This window comes from Bombina bombina, chromosome 9, assembly GCF_027579735.1.
Source record: "Bombina bombina isolate aBomBom1 chromosome 9, aBomBom1.pri, whole genome shotgun sequence".
Lineage (NCBI taxonomy): Eukaryota > Metazoa > Chordata > Amphibia > Anura > Bombinatoridae > Bombina > Bombina bombina.
In genome coordinates, this window is record NC_069507.1 from 238,508,453 (window position 1) to 238,534,160 (window position 25,708).

The window sequence follows — 25,708 nt, forward strand, 5'->3', positions numbered from 1 at the left end:
CGAGTATATGTGTGTGAGAGTGTGTGTCTTTGTGTTTGTCAGTGTATTTATGTGTGTATGAGTCTGTGTGTGAGAGTGTGTCTTTGTGTTTGTCAGTGTATTTATGTGTGTATGAGTCTGTGTGTGAGAGCCGAGTGTATGTGTGTGAGAGTGTGTGTCTTTGTGTTTGTCAGTGTATTTATATGTGTATGAGCCTGTATGTGAGAGCGAGTGTATGTGTGTGAGAGTGTGTGTCTTTGTGTTTGTCAGTGTATTTATGTGTGTATGAGCCTGTATGTGAGAGCGAGTGTATGTGTGTGAGAGTGTGTGTCTTTGTGTTTGTCAGTGTATTTATGTGTGTATGAGTCTGTGTGTGAGAGCCGAGTGTATGTGTGTGAGAGTGTGTGTCTTTGTGTTTGTCAGTATATTTATGTGTGTATGAGTCTGTGTGTGAGAGCCGAGTGTATGTGTGTGAGAGTGTGTGTCTTTGTGTTTGTCAGTGTATTTATATGTGTATGAGTCTGTGTGTGAGAGCCGAGTGTATGTGTGTGAGAGTATGTGTCTTTGTGTTTGTCAGTGTATTTATATGTGTATGAGTCTGTGTGTGAGAGCCGAGTGTATGTGTGTGAGAGTGTGTGTCTTTGTGTTTGTCAGTGTATTTATATGTGTATGAGTCTGTGTGTGAGAGCCGAGTGTATGTGTGTGAGAGTGTGTGTCTTTGTGTTTGTCAGTGTATTTATATGTGTATGAGTCTGTGTGTGAGAGTGTGTGTCTTTGTGTTTGTCAGTGTATTTATGTGTGTATGAGTCTGTGTGTGAGAGCCGAGTGTATGTGTGTGAGAGTGTGTGTCTTTGTGTTTGTCAGTGTATTTATATGTGTATGAGTCTGTGTGTGAGAGCCGAGTGTATGTGTGTGAGAGTGTGTGTCTTTGTGTTTGTCAGTGTATTTATATGTGTATGAGTCTGTGTGTGAGAGTGTGTGTCTTTGTGTTTGTCAGTGTATTTATGTGTGTATGAGTCTGTGTGTGAGAGCCGAGTGTATGTGTGTGAGAGTGTGTGTCTTTGTGTTTGTCAGTGTATTTATGTGTGTATGAGTCTGTGTGTGAGAGCCGAGTGTATGTGTGTGAGAGTGTGTGTCTTTGTGTTTGTCAGTGTATTTATGTGTGTATGAGCCTGTATGTGAGAGCGAGTGTATGTGTGTGAGAGTGTGTGTCTTTGTGTTTGTCAGTGTATTTATGTGTGTATGAGTCTGTGTGTGAGAGCCGAGTGTATGTGTGTGAGAGTGTGTGTCTTTGTGTTTGTCAGTATATTTATGTGTGTATGAGTCTGTGTGTGAGAGCCGAGTGTATGTGTGTGAGAGTGTGTGTCTTTGTGTTTGTCAGTGTATTTATATGTGTATGAGTCTGTGTGTGAGAGCCGAGTGTATGTGTGTGAGAGTATGTGTCTTTGTGTTTGTCAGTGTATTTATATGTGTATGAGTCTGTGTGTGAGAGCCGAGTGTATGTGTGTGAGAGTGTGTGTCTTTGTGTTTGTCAGTGTATTTATATGTGTATGAGTCTGTGTGTGAGAGCCGAGTGTATGTGTGTGAGAGTGTGTGTCTTTGTGTTTGTCAGTGTATTTATATGTGTATGAGTCTGTGTGTGAGAGTGTGTGTCTTTGTGTTTGTCAGTGTATTTATGTGTGTATGAGTCTGTGTGTGAGAGCCGAGTGTATGTGTGTGAGAGTGTGTGTCTTTGTGTTTGTCAGTGTATTTATATGTGTATGAGTCTGTGTGTGAGAGCCGAGTGTATGTGTGTGAGAGTGTGTGTCTTTGTGTTTGTCAGTGTATTTATATGTGTATGAGTCTGTGTGTGAGAGTGTGTGTCTTTGTGTTTGTCAGTGTATTTATGTGTGTATGAGTCTGTGTGTGAGAGCCGAGTGTATGTGTGTGAGAGTGTGTGTCTTTGTGTTTGTCAGTGTATTTATGTGTGTATGAGTCTGTGTGTGAGAGCCGAGTGTATGTGTGTGAGAGTGTGTGTCTTTGTGTTTGTCAGTGTATTTATGTGTGTATGAGTCTGTGTGTGAGAGCCGAGTGTATGTGTGTGAGAGTGTGTGTCTTTGTGTTTGTCAGTGTATTTATGTGTGTATGAGTCTGTGTGTGAGAGCCGAGTGTATGTGTGTGAGAGTGTGTGTCTTTGTGTTTGTCAGTGTATTTATGTGTGTATGAGTCTGTGTGTGAGAGCCGAGTGTATGTGTGTGAGAGTGTGTGTCTTTGTGTTTGTCAGTGTATTTATGTGTGTATGAGCCTGTATGTGAGAGCGAGTGTATGTGTGTGAGAGTGTGTGTCTTTGTCAGTGTATTTATGTGTGTATGAGTCTGTGTGTGAGAGCCGAGTGTATGTGTGTGAGAGTGTGTGTCTTTGTGCTCTGATGAGGCGGACAGGAATCACCGCAATTCAACCCGATCGAATATGATCGGGTTGATTGACACCTCCCTGCTGGCGGTTGATTGGCCGCGAGTCAGCAGGGGGCGGCATTGCACCAGCAGCTCTTGTGAGCTGCTGGTGCAATGCTGAATAGGGAGAGCATATTGTTCTCCGCATTCAGCAAGGTCTTGCGGACCTGATCCGCACTGTCGGATCAGGTCCGCAAGAACTTTCATAATTCGGCCTCCATGTGTTAGAGTGAGTGTGTTTGTGTGTGAGAGAATGTGTGAGTTTTTGTGTTAGTGTGTGAGAGAGTATGTGTGAGCGTGTGTTAGACAGTGAGTGTGAATACCTATGTGCGAGTTTGTGTTTATGTGCTTATACATTGGGGCAGATTTATGATGCTGCAAATACAGCATTTTCCGTGCGAGCCTTCGTAAGAAACATAAGTTAAGAGGTGGCGGACAGCAATCATCCCGATCAGATACAAACGGCCAATCTGCAGGGGGCGGCATTGCACAAATATTTCACTAGAAATGTCGGACGGACATGATCCACTACAGAGGATCATGCCTGCCTGAACATGATAAATCGGCTCCATAGTGTGTACTCTGCAAAAACAATATTTTCTGTGCTGTGCACGGTGCAAGAGTGTTTGCGTTTGGCCTGAACTAAAGGTGGCAACCGTAGGTTTCAGTCATAAAAATTCTATTGTGAAACAAACTATGGACAACTGCAAAAGTGGCAGTAAATTCAATACTTCAAATTTTAAATGAGTCACTGACCTCCAAAATATTCTACTTTAAATTTTAAAAAAACATGCAGATAACAATTATTGTGCATGCAGACTTTTTGCAAAGCAGTGAATAATTTCTGATGTATAATCAAAAAAACGTTAATGTCCCTTTAAGTCACTGTTTGTAAGTAAATAATCTAGCGTTTTAAGGTGAAGTCTTTTTGTGGCATCAAACAGTGATACAGGAGTCACTTTTAGCATAAGTGTGCCGAGGATATATTTCTATATTGTGTGAGAATGCAAGGCATTTAAAGGGAAACATATGTTATATACTTATCCAGAAACCAGAGTTTACTTTTTTCAAAAACCTCGTGCCGCTTGCAATAATGGGTTCCCTGCTCACTGATTTTTTAAGTCATGGTTTAAATTATTTAAATTATATTTACTTATATGAAGCTGGGTCGGTCACATAATGTTTCAGGCCCATCTAGCTCTTAATATAATGTCTTCATAATTATAATTAAGGGCTGCTAAATAAGCCCTGTGTCTATATGTCAGTAACCCAAATAATGTCACTGTTATATATCTCATATGTATTGCACAGGCTATAAAACATTGTGTCTATATGTCAGTAACCCAAATCATTTCACTGTTATATATCTCATATGTATTGCACAGGCTATAAAACATTGTGTCTATATGTCAGTAACCCAAATCATTTCACTGTTATATATCTCATATGTATTGCACAGGCTATAAAACATTGTGTCTATATGTCAGTTACCCAAATCATTTCACTGTTATATATCTCATATGTATTGCACAGGCTATAACAAATTGTGTCTATATGTCAGTAACCCAAATCATTTCACTGTTATATATCTCATACTTATTGCACAGGCTATAAAACATTGTGTCTATATGTCAGTAACCCAAATCATTTCACTGTTATATATCTCATATGTATTGCACAGGCTATAAAACATTGTGTCTATATGTCAGTAACCCAAATCATTTCACTGTTATATATCTCATATTTATTGCACAGGCTATAAAACATTGTGTCTATATGTCAGTAACCCAAATCATTTCACTGTTATATATCTCATATGTATTGCACAGGCTATAAAACATTGTGTCTATATGTCAGTAACCCAAATCATTTCACTGTTATATATCTCATATATATTGCACAGGCTATAAAACATTGTGTCTATATGTCAGTAACCCAAATAATGTCACTGTTATATATCTCATATTTATTGCACAGGCTATAAAACATTGTGTCTATATGTCAGTAACCCAAATCATTTCACTGTTATATATCTCATATGTATTGCACAGGCTATAAAACATTGTGTCTATATGTCAGTAACCCAAATCATTTCACTGTTATATATCTCATATGTATTGCACAGGCTATAAAACATTGTGTCTATATGTCAGTAACCCAAATAATGTCACTGTTATATATCTCATATGTATTGCACAGGCTATAAAACATTGTGTCTATATGTCAGTAACCCAAATCATTTCACTGTTATATATCTTATATGTATTGCACAGGCTATAAAACATTGTGTCTATATGTCAGTAACCCAAATAATGTCACTGTTATATATCTCATATGTATTGCACAGGCTATAAAACATTGTGTCTATATGTCAGTAACCCAAATCATTTCACTGTTATATATCTCATATTTATTGCACAGGCTATAAAACATTGTGTCTATATGTCAGTAACCCAAATAATGTCACTGTTATATATCTCATATTTATTGCACAGGCTATAAAACATTGTGTCTATATGTCAGTAACCCAAATCATTTCACTGTTATATATCTCATATGTATTGCACAGGCTATAAAACATTGTGTCTATATGTCAGTAACCCAAATCATTTCACTGTTATATATCTCATATGTATTGCACAGGCTATAAAACATTGTGTCTATATGTCAGTAACCCAAATAATGTCACTGTTATATATCTCATATGTATTGCACAGGCTATAAAACATTGTGTCTATATGTCAGTAACCCAAATCATTTCACTGTTATATATCTTATATGTATTGCACAGGCTATAAAACATTGTGTCTATATGTCAGTAACCCAAATAATGTCACTGTTATATATCTCATATGTATTGCACAGGCTATAAAACATTGTGTCTATATGTCAGTAACCCAAATCATTTCACTGTTATATATCTCATATTTATTGCACAGGCTATAAAACATTGTGTCTATATGTCAGTAACCCAAATAATGTCACTGTTATATATCTCATATTTATTGCACAGGCTATAAAACATTGTGTCTATATGTCAGTAACCCAAATCATTTCACTGTTATATATCTCATATGTATTGCACAGGCTATAAAACATTGTGTCTATATGTCAGTAACCCAAATCATTTCACTGTTATATATCTCATATGTATTGCACAGGCTATAAAACATTGTGTCTATATGTCAGTAACCCAAATAATGTCACTGTTATATATCTCATATGTATTGCACAGGCTATAAAACATTGTGTCTATATGTCAGTAACCCAAATCATTTCACTGTTATATATCTCATATGTATTGCACAGGCTATAAAACATTGTGTCTATATGTCAGTAACCCAAATAATGTCACTGTTATATATCTCATATGTATTGCACAGGCTATAAAACATTGAGTCTATATGTCAGTAACCCAAATAATGTCACTGTTATATATCTCATATGTATTGCACAGGCTATAAAACATTGTGTCTATATGTCAGTAACCCAAATCATTTCACTGTTATATATCTCATATTTATTGCACAGGCTATAAAACATTGTGTCTATATGTCAGTAACCCAAATAATGTCACTGTTATATATCTCATATGTATTGCACAGGCTATAAAACATTGTGTCTATATGTCAGTAACCCAAATCATTTCACTGTTATATATCTCATACTTATTGCACAGGCTATAAAAAATTGGATTTCTACATTTTGTGAAAATGTGGATTTTGAGGTGTTGGAAAATCTTCTAAGTGTATATAATTAGTTATTTAAAAAAAAAATGTCCCAGTAATTCCCATACTGGCCTGGAATACAAGTGGAGCATGTGTGTATATTGTATGCATGCGTGTATATTGCGTGCATGTGTGTATGTTTGTGTGCATGTGTGTATATTGTGTGTATATTGTGTGCATGTGTGTATGTTTGTGTGCATGTGTGTATATTGTGTGTATGTTTGTGTGCATGTGTGTATATTGTGTGCATGTGTGTATATTGTGTGCATGTGTGTATATTGTGTGCATGTGTGTATGTTTGTGTGCATGTGTGTATATTGCGTGCATGTGTGTATGTTTGTGTGCATATTGCGTGCATGTGTGTATGTTTGTGTGCATGTGTGTATGTTTGTGTGCATGTGTGTATATTGTGTGCAAGTGTGTATGTTTGTGTGCAAGTGTGTATATTGTGTGCAAGTGTGTATATTGTGTGCAAGTGTGTATGTTTGTGTGCATGTGTGTATATTGTGTGTATATTGTATGCATGTTTGTGTATATATTGTGTGCATGTTTGTGTGTATACTGTGTGTATATTGCGTGCATGTGTGTATGTTTGTGTGCAAGTGCGTATATTGTGTGCAAGTGTGTATGTTTATGTGCAAGTGTGTATGTTTGTGTGCATTTGTGTATGTTTGTGTGCATGTGTGTATGTTTGTGTGCAAGTGTGTATATTGTGTGCAAATGTGTATATTGTGTGCAAGTGTGTATGTTTATGTGCAAGTGTGTATATTGTGTGCAAGTGTGTATGTTTGTGTGCAAGTGTGTATGTTTGTGTGCAAGTGTGTATATTGTGTGTAAGTGTGTATGTTTGTGTGCAAGTGTGTATGTTTGTGTGCAAGTGTGTATATTGTGTGCAAGTGTGTATGTTTGTGTGCAAGTGTGTATATTGTGTGCAAGTGTGTATGTTTGTGTGCAAGTGTGTATATTGTGTGCAAGTGTGTATGTTTGTGTGCATGTGTGTATATTGTGTGCATGTTTGTGTGCATGTGTGTATGTTTGTGTGCAAGTGTGTATGTTTGTGTGCAAGTGTGTATATTGTGTGCAAGTGTGTATATTGTGTGCAAGTGTGTATGTTTGCGTGCAAGTGTGTATATTGTGTGCAAGTGTGTATGTTGTGTGCAAGTGTGTATATTGTGTGCAAGTGTGTATATTGTGTGCATGTTTGTGTGTATATTGTGTGCAAGTGTGTATATTGTGTGCAAGTGTGTATATTGTGTGCAAGTGTGTATGTTTGTGTGCATGTGTGTATATTGTGTGCATGTTTGTGTGCATGTGTGTATGTTTGTGTGCAAGTGTGTATGTTGTGTGCAAGTGTGTATATTGTGTGCAAGTGTGTATATTGTGTGCAAGTGTGTATGTTTGCGTGCAAGTGTGTATATTGTGTGCAAGTGTGTATGTTGTGTGCAAGTGTGTATATTGTGTGCAAGTGTGTATATTGTGTGCAAGTGTGTATATTGTGTGCATGTTTGTGTGCATGTGTGTATGTTTGTGTGCAAGTGTGTATGTTGTGTGCAAGTGTGTATGTTTGCGTGCAAGTGTGTATGTTGTGTGCAAGTGTGTATGTTGTGTGCAAGTGTGTATATTGTGTGCAAGTGTGTATGTTGTGTGCAAGTGTGTATATTGTGTGCAAGTGTGTATATTGTGTGCAAGTGTGTATATTGTGTGCATGTTTGTGTGTACATACATAAGACACACACATGGTTTTACATTAATTAAATGGCTGTTTGTTTTCCAACTCCTTATCTTCCCTGGTTAAGATCTGGATATTCAGTACTTATACTCTATATGCTGGGCTACTATGCAGTGAGAGGGATTAGCAACTATGATTTGACACTTATTACATTAAAAAGTGATGATTAATTTACTACAAATATATAATATGTTTGTTGTCACTAAGCTTTTGTTTCTGTTGGGTCAGTGAGATATTTCCTTAGCTCTATATTAAGCTTTTTGTATATGTATTTCTATGTGCAATGATCTGCAGGTAGATGTCCCATGTAAGAAACAAAGATTTCACAAAACACAATGACAGCTGGCACATGTGTCTGATCTAAAGATGTGAAGCACGGAGTGAACACAGGTATGGATACAATGAGTCACATATGGAATGGGTACAAACATATACCTACCATCATTATATTCCAAATTCAAAGACTGCTTGCATCAGAATAAAGAAATAACACATTTAACCAAAGAGATCAAATAGGAGAAAAAAAGAGTGAAAAGAACCAGGTTCTAACCCTCCACCAAGATTTCCCTACAGACTAATAAAAGCACAGTCCCCCTGGGCATACAGTTTTTGTGCCTATTCTAAATTATATTCCTTAGTCACTAACAATTAATTAAAGGGACCTGGGCATACAGTTTTTGTGCCTATTCTAAATTATATTCCTTAGTCACTAACAATTAATTAAAGGGACATGGAGATCAACGTAAAACTTCATGATTCAAGCAGAGTGTGCATATTGCTCCTTTTCAAAGAGCATACTGAGGTAGGCTCAGGAATGTGCATGTGCCTTGCAGCAATGTTAAACATATAAAGCACCCTCCTAAACCTACCGAGGTGTTAAGTAATGTAAATTTTGTTCCTTTCCATTACAGAAGTATTGGCTATAGAAAAGCTGTGTAAACATAGCCACCAGAAGAAATTACACTTCAAGTGTGAGGGATAAGTGATAAGCAATAAAATGTTAATTTTCAATTGTTCTAATTATTGGGCTTTGGTTTACAGACAGAGATAATATAAAGAAGCATGTGTGTGTACAGAAGGTGATAAAATAAGATCTGATTTCCCTGCAAGCTCAACCTATTTATGGTTTCAAAGGACAAAACCATTTATTTCAAATACAAAAATAAACCCAAAGGAGCAATTTCTCATACACTTTATACTCTGCAGCTGGTATAACAACATTATTGTAAAATCAATTTAACAAAACACTGTACCTTTTAGGCTAAAAGTAAACTAGTTTTTTTTTTAATTGTATTCTCTACTCTATCTGAATCATGAAACTTTAATGGATACTAAACCCAAATTTGTTATTTAATGATTCAGATAGAGCAGACAATTTTAAGCAACTCCTATTATCAAATGTTCTTCGTTCTCTTGCTATCTTTATTTAAAAAGCAGGAAGGTAAAGCTTAGGAGACGGCCCATTTTTGTTTCAGAACCTGGGTAACACTTGCTGATTGGTGGCTAAATGTAGCTACTAATAAGCAAGCGCTACTTAGGGTGCTGAACCTAAAATGGGTCGGCTCCTAAGCTTTTTTTAAATAAAGATAGCAAGAGAACGGAGAAAATTTGATAATAGGAGTAAATTAGAAAGTTATTTAAAATTGTCTGCTCTATCTGAATCATTAAAGAAAAAAATTGTGTTTAGTACCCCTTTAAATTTTGACTTCTATGTCACTTTAAAACTGAATTGTATGAACTCGCTATTAGCTGTGAATGGGTGCATGGCTGTTAGCAGGACATATGGCGTGGTGACGATGTGCTGTACATCTGTAATTGTCAAGTACCAGACACCATTCTGCATCATTATCTGTGTGTGTCCCATGTCAGATAAATATGTGTATTTTGTCAGGAACATAATCTCAGTGATTGTCTGTTTTTTCCTTCTAACTAGAATCTGTACTTAACAAACATATTCCTGTAAATCTCTTCCGCTGCTACAAAGACATGCAAATTGCAGCTCTTTCATTGTCAGGGAACAGCGTTTATAGAATGCCACATGCCAAGTTCATTAAACAGCAAACGGAACTAGAAAAAATATTTAACAGATTTTCTCTTGGAGAGTTCCTTCAAACCCTATTTCATGTAAGGCAAGGGAGCAATAGCTTCCAAACATAATATTCATTAGCAAATATCTGAGTTATAGGTATAGGGGGATCAACCTAATATGTGGGCTACAGCACAGAGAATTAATAGATAGACCACCTTTATTACATATAGACTGCTTCTTTTTCTGTTTGTATTAAATATTTGTCATGCCTCCTGAAAGATTTTTTATTTTTTTCTTTCTAAGTGTTGATTAAATCATTTTATTTTAAAATGGATGTGTCTGTATGTAAAAAAAATAAATGTGAGGTGAAATACTTGACTTCAGACTAGAAGCCTTGAAATAAATAACCAAGGTATCACTGGGTTAATTATTCACATAGCTTACATCTATAATAAGCACCCAGACTGAACTAAAACTTAAAGAAACCTTGTTCTAAAAAACGTTATATTACCACATTGAAACAGCAATATTTAAACATGCTGTTGTTTGGGGGCTTTGCATGAAAAATGTGTAGTAAAAGCTGCTTAAATTGAACAAAATACAGAATATCATCTGTATATTTACTGCTAACGATAATTGGCTTATAGGTATTTCCTGCTAAATGCTCATTGGCCTATAGGTATTTCCTGCTAATACACATTGGCTGATAGGTATTTCCTGTTAAATGCTCATTGGCTGCTGTTAGGTAGTTCCTACTAATGCTTTAATGCTCATTGGCAGCCAGGCACTTTCTACTAGGGTAAATAGCCTGACAGGTACTTCCTGCAAGTGCTCACTGACTAATAATTACTTCCTGCAAATGCCCACTAACTAATAATTACTTCCTGCAAGTGCTCACTGACTAATAATTACTTCCTGCAAATGCCCACTAACTAATAATTACTTCCTGCAAGTGCTCACTGACTAATAATTACTTCCTGCAAATGCCCACTAACTAATAATTACTTCCTGCAAGTGCTCACGGACTAATAATTACTTCCTGCAAGTGCTCACCGACTAATAAATACTTCCTGCAAGTGCCCACTGACTAATAATTACTTCCTGCAAGTGCTCACTGACTAATAATTACTTCCTGCAAGTGCTCACTGACTAATAAATACTTCCTGCAATAGCCCACTGACTAATAATTACTTCCTGAAAGTGCCCACTGACTAATAATTACTTCCTGCAAGTGCCCACTGACTAATAATTACTTCCTGCAAGTGCTCACTGACTAATAAATACTTCCTGTAAGTGCCCACTACTAATAATTACTTCCTGCAAGTGCCCACTGACTAATAATTACTTCCTGCAAATGCTCACTGACTAATAAATACTTCCTGCAAGTGCCCACTGACTAATAATGACTTCCTGCAAGTGCCCACTAACTAATAATTACTTCCTGTAAGTGCTCACTGACTAATAAATACTTCCTGCAAGTGCGCACTAACTAATAATTACTTCCTGCATGTGCTCATTAACTAATAATTACTTCCTGCAAGTGCCCACTGATTAATAAATACTTCCTGCAAGTGCCCACTAACTAATAATTACTTCCTGCAAGTGCCCACTAACTAATAATTACTTCCTGCAAGTGCCCACTGACTAATTACTTCCTGCAAGTGCTCACTAACTAATAAATACTTCCTGCAAGTGCCCACTGACTAATAATTACTTCATGCAAGAGCTCACTAATAATTACTTCCTGTAAGTGCTCACTGACTAATAATTACTTCCTGCAAGTGCTCACTGACTAATATTTACTTCCTGCAAGTGCCCACTGACTAATTACTTCCTGCAAGTGCTCACTGACTAATAATTACTTCCTGCATGTGCTCATTAACTAATAATTACTTCCTGCAAGTGCTCACTGACTAATAATTACTTCCTGCAAGTGCCCACTGACTAATAATTACTTCCTGTGAGTGCTCACCGACTAATAAATACTTCCTGCAAGTGTCCACTGACTAATAATTACTTACTGAAAGTGCCCACTGACTAATAATTACTTCCTGCAAGTGCTCACTGACTAATAAATACTTCCTGCAAGTGCCCACTGACTAATAATTACTTCCTGAAAGTGCCCACTGACTAATAATTACTTCCTGCAAGTGCTCACTGACTAATAATTACTTCCTGCAAGTGCCCACTAACTAATAATTACTTCCTGCAAGTGCCCACTGACTAATAATTACTTCCTGCAAGTGCTCACTGACTAATAAATACTTCCTGCAAGTGTCCATTACTAATAATGACTTCCTGCAAGTGCCCACTGACTAATAATTACTTCCTGTAAGTGCTCACTGACTAATAAATACTTCCTGCAAGTGCCCACTAACTAATAATTACTTCCTGCATGTGCTCATTAACTATTAATTACTTCCTGCAAGTGCCCACTGATTAATAAATACTTCCTGCAAGTGCCCACTAACTAATAATTACTTCCTGCAAGTGCCCACTGACTAATAATTACTTCCTGCAAGTGCTCACTATTACTATTCAGCTGCCGATTTGGTTAATTCTTAGAGCGAGCGCTGAAAAAGCGCTTTGAGTCCCACTGGGAGAAAGGCGCTATATAAATACTAGTTATTATTATCACCAGTTGTTCCTGTCAGGTAATGAACATTAGCAGTAAGTACACAATTGCTGTATTGTTTTCAATTAAATTTAAACAACATTTACTTTTATTAATTTTTTTAAATTGCCATGTGTAAAGGTTGCTCTTTTGTAAGCATGATTGTTTTTTGGATACAGAGTACTCTCTCCCAGGAGACTGTACATATTTTTAGAATATTATAATATATAATGTAATATTATAAATACCAGCTTGCATGTTCTGGGAATTAGTGCTTACATCTTATTTGTGGCCAATCAAAAAATATTTTTGGCTCTTCCTTCAACACTTAGCTGCCTGAAAGGGCTATTACTTATAGCAATGCTCTGCAAAACTATCTGGTACCCCAGGACTTTGTGCTATAGGGTCATTATATTCTGCAGGTATTTTTACAATATATTTTGTGATTTTCCGCTGTAATAGAAGGTACACTATGACCAATTATATTAAACAAATGTTTCAGTATGCCTATTTAATATGACCAATTAGGAGTCAAAAGAGATAAAATGATTGGTCATAACGTTTTTAATACATTTAATAATATTTTATCACTGTATTGTATGCACCAGAGAAATTTTAAAAAGCCAACCACCAGCAATTTATATTGGAAACAGAGAAAGAAGGGACACCGTTTGAGAGAAAAGTGGTTAATCTTTTCAGTGAAATGAATCAGAGGCAATAAGAGGGATAGAGTGATTCTCAATATTTCCCAGAGGGCTTTTTTGTAATATACCTGCATGGTTTGCACCATAAATTCTGTCGGTCTAGTCCGAATAAAGCCCGACACTTCTTTGGAGCATTTGAATCTGTTAGTACAATGTAAACACACACAAAAATACAGAACAATGGTGTATACTGCTCATTTCAAAGTTTGTCTAACTATGGCTACCAACAGTCTGAACATTTATTTGGTAATCTCCCCCTCACTTCCATCATTAACGCACACAGCATCCAGAGCCAGCAAGCGAGGTGCGAAAGTGATTGTACATTTTGCACCCAGAAGGCAAAACACTTATCTATGTTGTCATTGTGTGAGAACAATAGGTGACCCTTTAGGAAAACATGTCATTATCTCAGCTGCCAAAACCACTGCAGCATTTTCAAGGAGTCAAAGGGTTAATCCAGTGTCAGGTACAAGTGAATCTCAGAGCCTTGTCTAATTTTATACTGTAATTCAGATCTTTGCTCATATTTACAAATGAACAAATTTAAGTTAATCTTTTATACATCTGTATGTTACTCTATGTTTATCAGTATTAGTGTTCTAAAAAGATAAGTGAATTCATCAAAAAACAAGGACATCACCAGTATTGTGTGAATTGTATCAATAAATTAGTGGATTTTGGTAAAAATGTATCTGTGTGTTCACTGAAACATGATACTTTTAGGATGTTGTTGATGGCCGCTAAATGCAAATGAATAGCGTAAAGCAATGACTGTCAGCTGTTTTGTTAAAGGGATACTAAACCCAAATGTTTTCTTTCATGATACAGATAGACTATGCAATTTTAAGCAACTTTCTAATTTATTCCTATTTTCCATTTTCTATGTTCTCTTGGTATCTTTATTTGAAAAGCAGGAATGTAAGCCTTTGAAGCCGGACCTTTTTTGGTTCAGCACCTGGGTAGCAAGCCACCAATCAGCAAGCGCTACCCAACGTTCTGAACCAAAAATGGGCCGGCTCCAAAGGTTTACATTCCTGTGTTTCAAATAAAGATACCAAGAGAACTAATAAAAATTCATAATAGGAGTCAATTAGAAAGTTGCTTAAAATTGCATGCTCAATCTGAATCATGAAAGAAAAATTTTTGGCTTTAAATACTATAGAAGACGCAAGTCCAGTTAGCTCACAAATGGTGAACAGAAACAGGCGTTTGATTTCTGACAGTGAGACACAAGCAGGATGTCTACAACTTGTAGTGGGGTTTAATAGAATGTTCCTCGTGGTTTCACATCTTCATCACCTATGACTTGAAGGATATAGGAATTGGACGTCTCTTTAACTAGTACCTGGCACTTTCAAACAAGCTACACAGATTGTATCAGACACAACCTCTGAAGGATCCATCAATAAATTTGGGTGAAAGACAATGTTATTGGGTTGAGCAGGTGACACAGATTCCAAAGGAAGTATTTGCTCACCTCATGGACAAAATGACAACACAGAGGTGACAGCTGTAGGTAGGGAGTGGAAAAGTACCAAATAAAATAAGTGAAACCAGCCAGAGCAATTCCAGGAAAACCATACACACCTGCAGGGACCGCACCAGTTATTCTGCTGATCAAGGCCAAAGCGCGCTCGGCATTTCTTAGGAGCGCTCAGGTCTGAATGACAGAAGCGAGCAGAGAAGAAAAAAAAGAGGAAAAAAAGATAAAGATAAAAATAAAAAAAATTTAAAAAAATCAACGTATTATTACTAATTACAAAAGGTGTTGTAATTCATAAAAAAAAGAATCACAGAATCAAATCAAATAAAAAATTACTAATTAAAGTCTATTTCATTATTTATTAGCAAATAAAAGCTACAGTATCCCCTGTTTAAAATAAACTAGCCTTATAATATCAGCTAATCACTATACTCAATTTTTTTTTCTTTTTGTCACTAAATAGCTGCACGGAATAAATCTAGATCTTGAAATATGAATATTTCAGATCAGCGTTCTCCCCAGGACCTATGAAATACGTGGCCCACTGGGCAGATTTTACTGATCACTACTTAAAATGTAAGCCAATATTTGTAGCACAAAATATCATTAAATCAATTTATGTTAAATTATGCAATTAATTTGTACTTTCATTTATAAATTACAGAAATTGGGATAATATTGGAAAGAATTATACTGCCCCCACTGGCTACTTCATAATGCCACCTGGCAGGCAACATTTTCTGTGGAGAACACTGGGGAGTATTTATATAATTTGAACATGAGTTATTGAAACCCACGTTGACATAAATGTAAGCGTCATTACAAAAAATAATATATATTTTTATAAATACATAGATCTCACACGGATCAAGTCATATTAAAAAAAAAATAATAATAAATTTGAGAGCAGGTAACCTAATTTTTTAGGTTTCACATTGTTGTAAATAAATTTGGACATTCTAAACCAATGATAATGTATTTGATCCTTCTCTTCCATTTTTTCTAATGCCCTGGGATATTGCAGCTTTGTAAAATGCTCATCATTCATTTATTTATTTCTAAAGGGGAAAAAGTTGCGACTTGTGTAAAGAAAGAAGAGAATGGATAAGCGCAAGCAGACAGTAAAATGGACGTGTTAGGTTTGGCCATGAGGCATGCTTTTGAAGCCAAAGCTACGCATGAATTCGGGAAGCAACCACAAAGCAGAAGATACAACATGCTGTAGTGAAAACACTTTTGCAAAAACAATAAATAAAAAAAAAATAGATTAAGGAGGTTTTTCTAAAAATTTTCTTGTTTTTAATTTTTTTTTAAAGTCTTCACTTTTTTTGCAGGAAGTAATAAAAAAAAAGCAAGAAAGAAATACTGCATATTCTGATGGAACAGTTAGTGTATCGCCAATAGTCTGGTACGAGCTTTATAAACAGACTGTTATGAGGGAACACAGTATCTTGAAACATACAGACAAATAATTAGGATGCGTCATAGAACGTGCTGGAAAGCGGCGGCATGGAACTTTTAGAATGTTTGAAAGATGATAGGAAATAAAACATATTGACATTAATATACTGACGGGTATATGTCATTGCTTGTGGAACATTATAATTTCTCTGATCTACAAGAAGTGGTGCCATTAGAGGCGGTTATGTTTTACATGTTATTTTGCCCTCCCCATAATGCTCTGGCTCCTAGTGTGCTTAGTATCAGCATTGCATTTATAAATTCTAACCATCAAGCATAAGACAATTGCCAATACAACACAATACAATTTCTGGGTATATAAAACACTAATCATAAAACTGCACATAAGGGTATAGATTTGCTAAGGATGTAAAGAGCTCTTAGATTCATGTTATTTTACACAGGCTATATGATAACATACTAAATATCAGTACAGTTTCATGAACAAACCCCCACAGAAAAAAACAGGTTTTTTTTTACTGTTTTTGTCTCCATTTTGAATAAATCAATGTCAGTATCATTTAGAATTCAATAGGTTTTATTAACTCGGCAACCTTACCCTAGACATGGTGTGATTCTCTACAATTCCCTAACAAGGGGTGAAATCATTACAAAAACCATTGCGTGGGCAGACATTACTCAATTGTCTAAGAATGGGGACTGACCATGGAAGTAGCTTTAATGGAGAATCTCACAGTGGCCATAAAATGTGTAACAGCGAGCATCCAACAGTGATAACGACATTTATTTACAAGTATGAATCAAATTGCACTTTACCAAGCATTGACTTTTTATATTTTTAGATATGTGTCTTTTTCTGTCAGTGCAATAAGCACATTGCGTAGTCTGAGATAAACTCACCAGTGAGAAAACTTCCGACACTCCCAAGGAACGCCCCTGTTCAGCCCATATGTAAAAGCTCATTTTACAAGAGAAAAATCAATTAAGCTTTGAATTATGGATACGATTTTAACTTCATATTTTTGCAATCACATTTTATGCTAAATTATTTTTTAAATAAGATTTATTTTTTTCCGGTGTACTTCTTAATATAATTTTACTGCATTGTTTAAACTTGCATTTTTCTGTACATTTAATACTAATTTTAATGTATCCTAGTAATACGATTAATAATGCTTGTGATATCTGAGCCAGTGCAATGCAACAACTCAGTTCTAAAATATTTTTTTCCGCTAATCTAGAGGCAATTGTATGATATGCCAGAAATAATATAAATATTATACGCTCTTAATATGTTTCTGCACCGTTTTATTTCAAAATTGTATTGTAATCTCATCAGTGCCTTCTCTCTCTAGTTCTTAAAAAAATGTTTTGCTTCTAAATATTTATTTATTTGGATCATACCTATCAATTATGTAAGCACACTTTTATAAAACGTTCATTTGTATTAACTAGGTCAGCATTAGACTAATTATAGGTCCCTTACATCTATTTAACAAAAATAAATACAAACTAATATATCTATCTATATATACTATAACATAAGCTGGATATATTATATAAAAAATAAATACATTTCTCTTATACATGTACAATATTTGTGCAACAAAAAGTCCATAATGTCACAATAAAAACTGGGAGTATATGACTGCAGAGACATTTTAGGCTGAGGACGTTTATCCTGTTATAAGCCTCAGCAGAATGTAAATGCTGTCTGACAGTTCTAGGAAACGTTAACTCATGGAGTTTGTCAGTGTATGACAGATTTAAATAAAAGGCAGCGTCCTAGGGGTACCTTACTAGTTGGTCAAGCAATACAACATTAGACATAATATCCCTTTCTCTTTAAGTCTGTTTTGAAACTTACTGCACTGTGTGGTCTATAGCTTCTTAAACAGTCATATTTGTGGGCTACAGCAAATGCATATTCTGGTAGAGTTAAAATAAAATAAAAGGGAGAATGCACTCAGGGCAAGCATTTGAGTCCATTGTATACAAATATACTGCAGGAACACCCTTTCAAATGGGTTTCCCCCCCACTGGTAAGTTATTTATGCAACTGTATCTTGTTTACATAACTTTTCTATAGCCAATACTAAAATATTAAACATTTTCAGCACAAATGATGGTTCTAATTGGCAAAATCAGCCATTTCAAATGACAAAATAAACATAAAGGGAGCTATTTGTTAATTTAATATAATCCAGTATGTAAAATGAATCACTGGAAATACATTACAGGGAGACATTTTTTAAAGTCTGAATCATGAAACAAACGTTTTGGAATTCCTATCCCTTTAAGACACATGCACACTCCTGAGCTCACCTAGGCAGAGGTTAATTGGAAAGTTGTTTAAAATGTCATGCTCTATCCAATCCACTTAAGTTTAATTTTGACTTAACTGTCCCTTTAAATGTGTTGGGCATTATGGTGAATAGCACAAAAGTTAAACTTAAATAATATAATCTTGCAAGGTGTTAGTTTGTTAAGATTTTAAGGTTTGATAAATTTACATCAAAATTACGATACAGCCAAATATTGTTTACTACCCTATGAAGCATGTTACATGAGAATATATGTACAATGAGTCGTCCCTCAGCAGTGTTCCTGGTTTTGTCAGTTCCTGGTGAGAAGTGTTCCCTCTGAGGCCAGGTTTTGTGAGCGGCCCAGCAGTGAAACAGTTAATTAGGGAACCACACCCTGCAGTTAGCAAACACTACACAATGTAAACAGCAAAGCCAGGCTACCTTATTAACTGTGTCACTGCCGGGCTGCTCACAAAACCTGGCCCTAGAGGGAACACTGCCCACCAGGAACTGACAAACCACATCTAGACAACGATAGATAGAATAGAACATTTAGAAGTAAACCAGGACTTAGACTACAAAGAATTGAAAAGTAAATCACTGTCATTATGATTTTATAATCAGGTTGTTGGTAACACATGAAATCTGCATAGAGTTTCCGCCTTGGCCATTTTTTCCTGGACAGTTATGAGTTACACATGGTACATATATATATATATATCACCTGTATCAGCTGTATCTTAAATACCTTGAACACATTTAATTTGTTTTACAGCACCTTTATTTTCTACCATCAATGCATATTTACTGTTAACCCCCTGGCTGACAGGGCAGAGAGTCACAATGCATTGTTACATTTAGCACTGTAGTCCTATCCAGCAGTAAACAGGTTAAAGATGCATTCCCTGCGTTGACTAATTTTAAATGTTATTTAAAGGGACAGTTTAGTCAAAATAAAACTTTCATGATTCAGATAGGGCATGCAATTTTAAAAAACTTTCCTATTTACTTTTATCATCAAATTTACTTTGTTTTCTTGGTATTCTTTGTTTATAGGATCATATGCTAATTTCTAAGCCCTTAAAGACTCTCTCTTATCTCAGTGCATGTTGACATTTTTCCCCAGCTAGACAATGCTAGTCCACGTGTGACATATAGATAACATTGTGCTCACGCCTGTGGAGTTATTTATGAGTCAACACTGATTGGCTAAAATGCAAGTGTGTGAAAAGCACCAAGATAAAGGGGCAGTCTGCAGATGCTTAGCTACAAGGTAATCACAGAGGTGCAAAGTACAGTATATTAATATAACTATGTTGGTTATGCAAAACTGGGGAATGGGTAATAAAGGGATTATCTATCTTTTTAAACAATAACAATTCTGGAGTTGACTGACCCTTTAACTAAATGAACAATGAAAGTTAGATGAACTTATCCTACTCAGCACAGTCCTGGGTTTAATTAAAAGGTTATTAAACAGTATGAGATTGTAATATAAAATGCTTAATTATGTGTAGTTATAAACATATTGCAGTATACTTTCACTATTTATTTTGTCCCCTTTCCCTGTAGTTTAACTCTAATTTTTTTTTCAAAATTCCAGTTTCTGTAAAGTAATGGACACCACCATGTTAAAACTTACGTTTTAAGCTATCACTATCCTGCTGCAACAATTAGAGACATATATGAATCAGGCAATAAAACAGACAGGGATTCCACATAGCCTTGTTTATACAAACTCTACTTTTGTTGCCTGGTTTATATAGAATTCCTAATTGTTCTCAGCAGAAGACAGAGATAAATAGAAAACTAGTATAAACATGGCAGCGCCTATTACTTTACAGAATCTAGAGCACTTTATAGAAACTAAACTTTTACACTTATATCATCAATATTAAACAACTAATATAATGGTAAAAATACAGCTACATACTATTCTAAGGCTAATCTTTGCTTTGAATACATCATTATGTCTATCCCTTTAATTATGCTTCATCATATAACACTACAATAATATTCTGCAAATACATCATGGTGGATTGTTTTATTTTCTGTGCATATCAGCATCTAATAGCTGGTAACAAATTGCTCGATGAAGACGGCACATTGATCTATTCCGTGCACAACCATATAACATAAATGTATTGACACTGAGTGAGTTTGTTATTAGTATTCAGCTCCTTAAACTGTCTATATGAGACTCAAATTAAATCATAATGGAGATATTATTTCTGTTTCCACTGACGTAAACTCAATAACATATTTCTTTAAAAATGAAGGGGAAAAAAAGCAAAACACACAGCAGCGTTTCAATCAATAGAGACCCTCCTCTGTAATCACTTAGGTGTCATGTAATATAAGGTAGGTCACGTGTAAGTGAAAGATTAATTTGCTCATACTAAACAGCAAAACATCAGTATAGTGTTAACGCTTTAGTTACTTATATAAGGGCATCTACAAGCAGAGAAAGGAAGCGCAAGATTTCATGCCAGAGCTGCATTTATTTTATTTTTACCAACTCTATTGCCAATGTACCCACTTATAACGCTAACATGTCGCCCTATAAATAATAGATAATCATTATATTTCCTGCTACACAAGTTTGTGTTTTAATATTGTTATACCTAGCAGCAAAGAGGATGAGAATTGCCAAAACCTGCAAGCTAGAAGCCAGAGCATTTAAATAAGGGCACATACCCAATATGCACTCATTTTTACGTTAAACGCGTATATATATATATTTATTTTCCTATCATCTCTCAGAAGAAGTGATTTATGTTAATAAAATTATAATGGCAATAAAAAGCATTGTCAGGGAAAAAATAAAAAAATATATAATAAAAAGAAAACTTTAGGAAGTCAAAAAAAATGACTGTAGCACCTGTAATCGGAGGAAGTGAAAGGCAAGGATTTAGGTAACATTCGTTGTGTTCTGAAAAAAAAGCACAAATTATACAAAGTCTGGACATGGTCAATGGTATAAATATATCAAATTGTCTATGCAGTATTTGTAATGCCATAGAACGGCAAACCTCCTTAATGCCTTAATTAAACACGGGGTGAATAGCCAATTACCACTGAAGCATGCAGCATAGCACACAGGCACTCTGATTCTCAGACTCTCGTGCACTCAGTCACATGATAAAAGACTACACACATTTTAATAAAGCAAACAGTAAAACTAATGGCTGGTTTAACAATACATCTAAATATTAAATAAAACAAATCTAAAAAAATGCATGCATATATTACTTTATAAAACATAAGTTATATTAAACAAAATCATTTATGAAGGGTAACGATATTAAACTAAAGGCACATAGGAAGTAAATGGCTTATTAGAGGCTCTATCACATGTACTGTCCAATCCGGCATAAACGATCTCAAATGGAAGTTAGTGCCGGCAGGGGGTGAGTACACTGATGCACCCCTTCATACAATAAAATGGGGCTCCATATTGCCGCTATCATGCTGCCAGGGGCAAGCGACTGGCTCCTGCTTATACTTACCGTTGCTCTCTCCTGGCTGCTTGTCTCTTTTCCTCTTCTTCTTTTTCCCCTACAAGGTTCATAATCAAGAAAGTAACATTTATTATTAGACAACATACTGTTTAGAAAGATAATCTGCAGAAGTCAAGTGATGTCAATAGAAAGAACATATACACATTTATATATAAGCAGGACACATTCAAGGGACTTCAAGGTGCAAAACGAAAATGCTGAAATGCATTAAATAATTTTTTTGCACTATTTATTGCATATAACACATTGTTGAAGTCATCGCTGGAGCGGTGATGTACTACAGAACCTAAGCTGAACAGTGCAGGTGATTGGCAGCTATGCACATATGTCATCCCTGATTGGCTCAGCAGTAGTGCATTGCTGTTCTGGGCCTAACTTTAACTATGTGTTTAACTGCTTTGTGGGGGTTAAACACATAGTAATTGGCAAGCAATAGTGTAGTAAGGAAAAGCTTTAATGCAAAGAACCCTATTGCTCATTTATATCCAAACTAGAGATACGTTTCATAATGAATACAGCAGACAAATATTATTGCGGATAACAAAACATATTACATACAGATGGCTACTACTTGGTGGTAAGGTTTGTTATCATTTTATGTCTACAATGATTACAGCACAATATTCATATCCACTGACTTTTTATTATTTATAGGAAAAAGGTAGAGAATTCCCTTAAAATTATGTTGGCAAATATTAACATAAAATTACATTTTTTTAAACCTTAAAGGGATAGTTTACAATTGCTTTTTTTACCAACTGCAGAGTAAAAAAATTATGAAAATTAGCTTTTTAAGGTTTATTTGTGTATACCAATACTTGGAGAGAACAATGGAAAATCAACATTGTATTACCTTAACTATAGCTTGGACCTGCGGCCACAAACTTTCAGAATAGGTGGGGATACCACATGCTAAATCAACTATTTCAAATGCCAATATAAGGGCAAAGGAGCTACTTGTAAACAATTTAATACACTCCAGCAGGTAAAGTGGATCATTGGGAACAAATTAAAGGGAAGAACATTTTTGAGTAAACGGTCCCTTTCATGTTACAAATGACATTATTTATATATTTAAGTATTAAAGTTGCCTTTAGTAGCGGTGCAATGGTTTGAGGGTATCTGTGTTTAAAACGGATATAGAAAACAAAAGCATAAAGCACTGTGGAGCTAATTTACATATCCCTACCCAGAATTCCCTGCTCCAGTGCAAAGGCTGTTTGCTGAGGTTTTCTGTAGAAATATGCTATACAATGATATATTTTGTGTCACTATACTCACAATGGGAAGCTTTTTTCCTCATCTTTTTCCCTCAACAGCTGCCTAGTGCAGCACAGCATTGAAGGAATTCATGTTTAAAGCATATGCTTACCCAGAATCCCAAGCTTCGGGCTGAAGCACTGTTTGCTGAGGTCTTAGTGTCTATATTTAACCAAATACAATAACTAATGCAAATACTAAAGCATGGTTACAATTTTGAACATTGATCTGGACCTTAAATACACTGGGGATTGGGTCACTGACAAGTATGATAACAAAAATAAATAATGTCACTAATTGAAGGGTTCATATCTTTAATTTACATATACAATGTTGTGTGGATAACAATGAGCTCTACCCAGCACGTGTATAAAAGAATTTACTTATATTTATTTTTAGGGATTTTGAAAAGCGCTCTATTTCCCTGTATTTCTATAACCTCTAGGTTTGCAGTTACACACTACACTCGCATATAAACAGGAAACCTACTGCACAAGAAACTGTATTTCTCTCAAGTTGGACTTGACAATCTATTAAATAATCACAATATTCCCAAGGCTAAAACTACATTCATAGCTTGTGTATAAGGCTATTAAAGAAAAAGAGGTCCTGCTTCAGTATTAAGTACAAGTACACACACATACAAATAACAAGGAGCACACGTCTTATTGTATCTCATATACGTACATGGTTTATGGTTTTAATGTTACTCTTGGTTTCCAACAGGTTGGCACTTCTACATATACCTATTTCACTCACATCCTTTCTGGGGTCTATTTATTATCCTTTCAATATTCTTCACTCATAATCTTAATGTCATTTTTTTTACCCTAGCTTTATAGCACATATATCATTTGTAACTTGATGATTGTATGACGTATGTATAGTGCTGCTGCCAGCTGTTGTCTACAACAGTGAATACCGGACAGGTGATTAAGGGAAAGTAGTAGGTTAAATTATGGCTAAATCCCATATCTCTAAAGCCCCTGCAAGTTATATGCTCCTATCAGAACTCAGATCAGACCCCTGGCCCTGTAGCCTCTTTATCATCCTCTAGTAGGTTAGGCTATGAATAGACCTCTAAAGCCCCTGCAGGATATACACTCACATCAAACCTCATATCAGACCTTGGTCCTGCAGCCTCTTTATCAGCCATGTGCTCACATCAGACCTCAGATCAGACCCCTGACCCTGCAGCCTCTTTATCAGCCATGTGCTCACATCAGACCTCAGATCAGACCCCTGACCCTGCAGCCTCTTTATCAGCCATGTGCTCACATCAAACCTCATATCAGACCTTGGTACTGCAGCCTCTTTATCAGCCATGTGCTCACATCAGACCTCAGATCAGACCCCTGACCCTGCAGCCTCTTTATCAGCCATGTGCTCACATCAGACCTCAGATCAGACCCCTGACCCTGCAGCCTCTTTATCAGCCATGTGCTCACATTAGACCTCAGATCAGACCCCTGGCCCTGCAGCCTCTTTATCAGCCATGTGCTCACATCAGACCTCAGATCAGTCCCCTGACCCTGCAGCCTCTTTATCAGCCATGTGCTCACATTAGATTTCAGGTCAGACCAGTGGCCCTGCAGCCTCTTTATCAGCCATGTGCTCACATCAGACCTCAGATCAGACCTTGGTCCTGCAGCCTCTTTATCAGCCATGTGCTCACATCAGGCCTCATATCAGACCTTGGTCCTGCAGCCTCTTTATCAGCCATGTGCTCACATTAGACCTCAGATCACGCCCCTGACCCTGCAGCCTCTTTATCAGCCATGTGCTCACATTAGACCTCAGATCAGACCCCTAGTCCTGCAGCCTCTTTATCAGCCATGTGCTCACATTAGACCTCAGATCAGGCCCCTAACCCTGCAGCCTCTTTATCAGCCATGTGCTCACATTAGACCTCAGATCAGACCTTGGCCCTGCAGCCTCTTTATCAGCCATGTGCTCACATCAGACCTCATATCAGACCTTGGCCCTGCAGCCTCTTTGTCAGCCATGTGCTCACATCAGACCTCAGATCAGTCCCCTGGCCCTGCAGCCTCTTTATCAGCCATGTGCTCACATCAGACCTCAGATCACACCCCTGGCCCTGCAGCCTCTTTATCAGCCATGTGCTCACATTAGACCTCAGATCAGACCCCTGGCCCTGCAGCCTCTTTATCAGCCATGTACTCACATCAGACCTCAGATCAGTCCCCTGACCCTGCAGCCTCTTTATCAGCCATGTGCTCACATTAGATTTCAGGTCAGACCAGTGGCCCTGCAGCCTCTTTATCAGCCATGTGCTCACATCAGACCTCAGATCAGACCCCTGGTCCTGCAGCCTCTTTATCAGCCATGTGCTCACATCAGACCTCAGATCAGTCCCCTGACCCTGCAGCCTCTTTATCAGCCATGTGCTCACATCAGACCTCAGATCAGACCCCTGGCCCTGCAGCCTCTTTATCAGCCATGTGCTCACATTAGACCTCAGATCAGACCCCTGGCCCTGC

General features: G+C 36.5%; 1 protein-coding gene across 32 annotated transcripts in view; it reads right to left on the reverse strand.

Annotated features, from left to right (window-relative positions):
- The window catches only part of TCF7L2 (transcription factor 7 like 2), a 338,204-nt gene that overhangs the window by 6,470 nt on the left and 306,026 nt on the right, over positions 1-25,708 (reverse strand). For 15 of the 32 annotated variants that reach the window (XM_053692726.1, XM_053692725.1, XM_053692723.1 and 12 more), the window contains 3 exons: positions 21,936-21,984; positions 21,308-21,358; positions 14,803-14,875 (listed from right to left, as the gene is read on the reverse strand). In XM_053692726.1, coding sequence (XP_053548701.1) covers positions 14,803-14,875; positions 21,308-21,358; positions 21,936-21,984 — 173 coding nt within the window. Of the gene's footprint in view, positions 1-13,283; positions 13,357-14,802; positions 14,876-21,307; positions 21,359-21,935; positions 21,985-25,708 lie in introns of all 32 variants that reach the window. The other 17 variants (XM_053692738.1, XM_053692737.1, XM_053692736.1 and 14 more) reach the window with 3 other exon arrangements.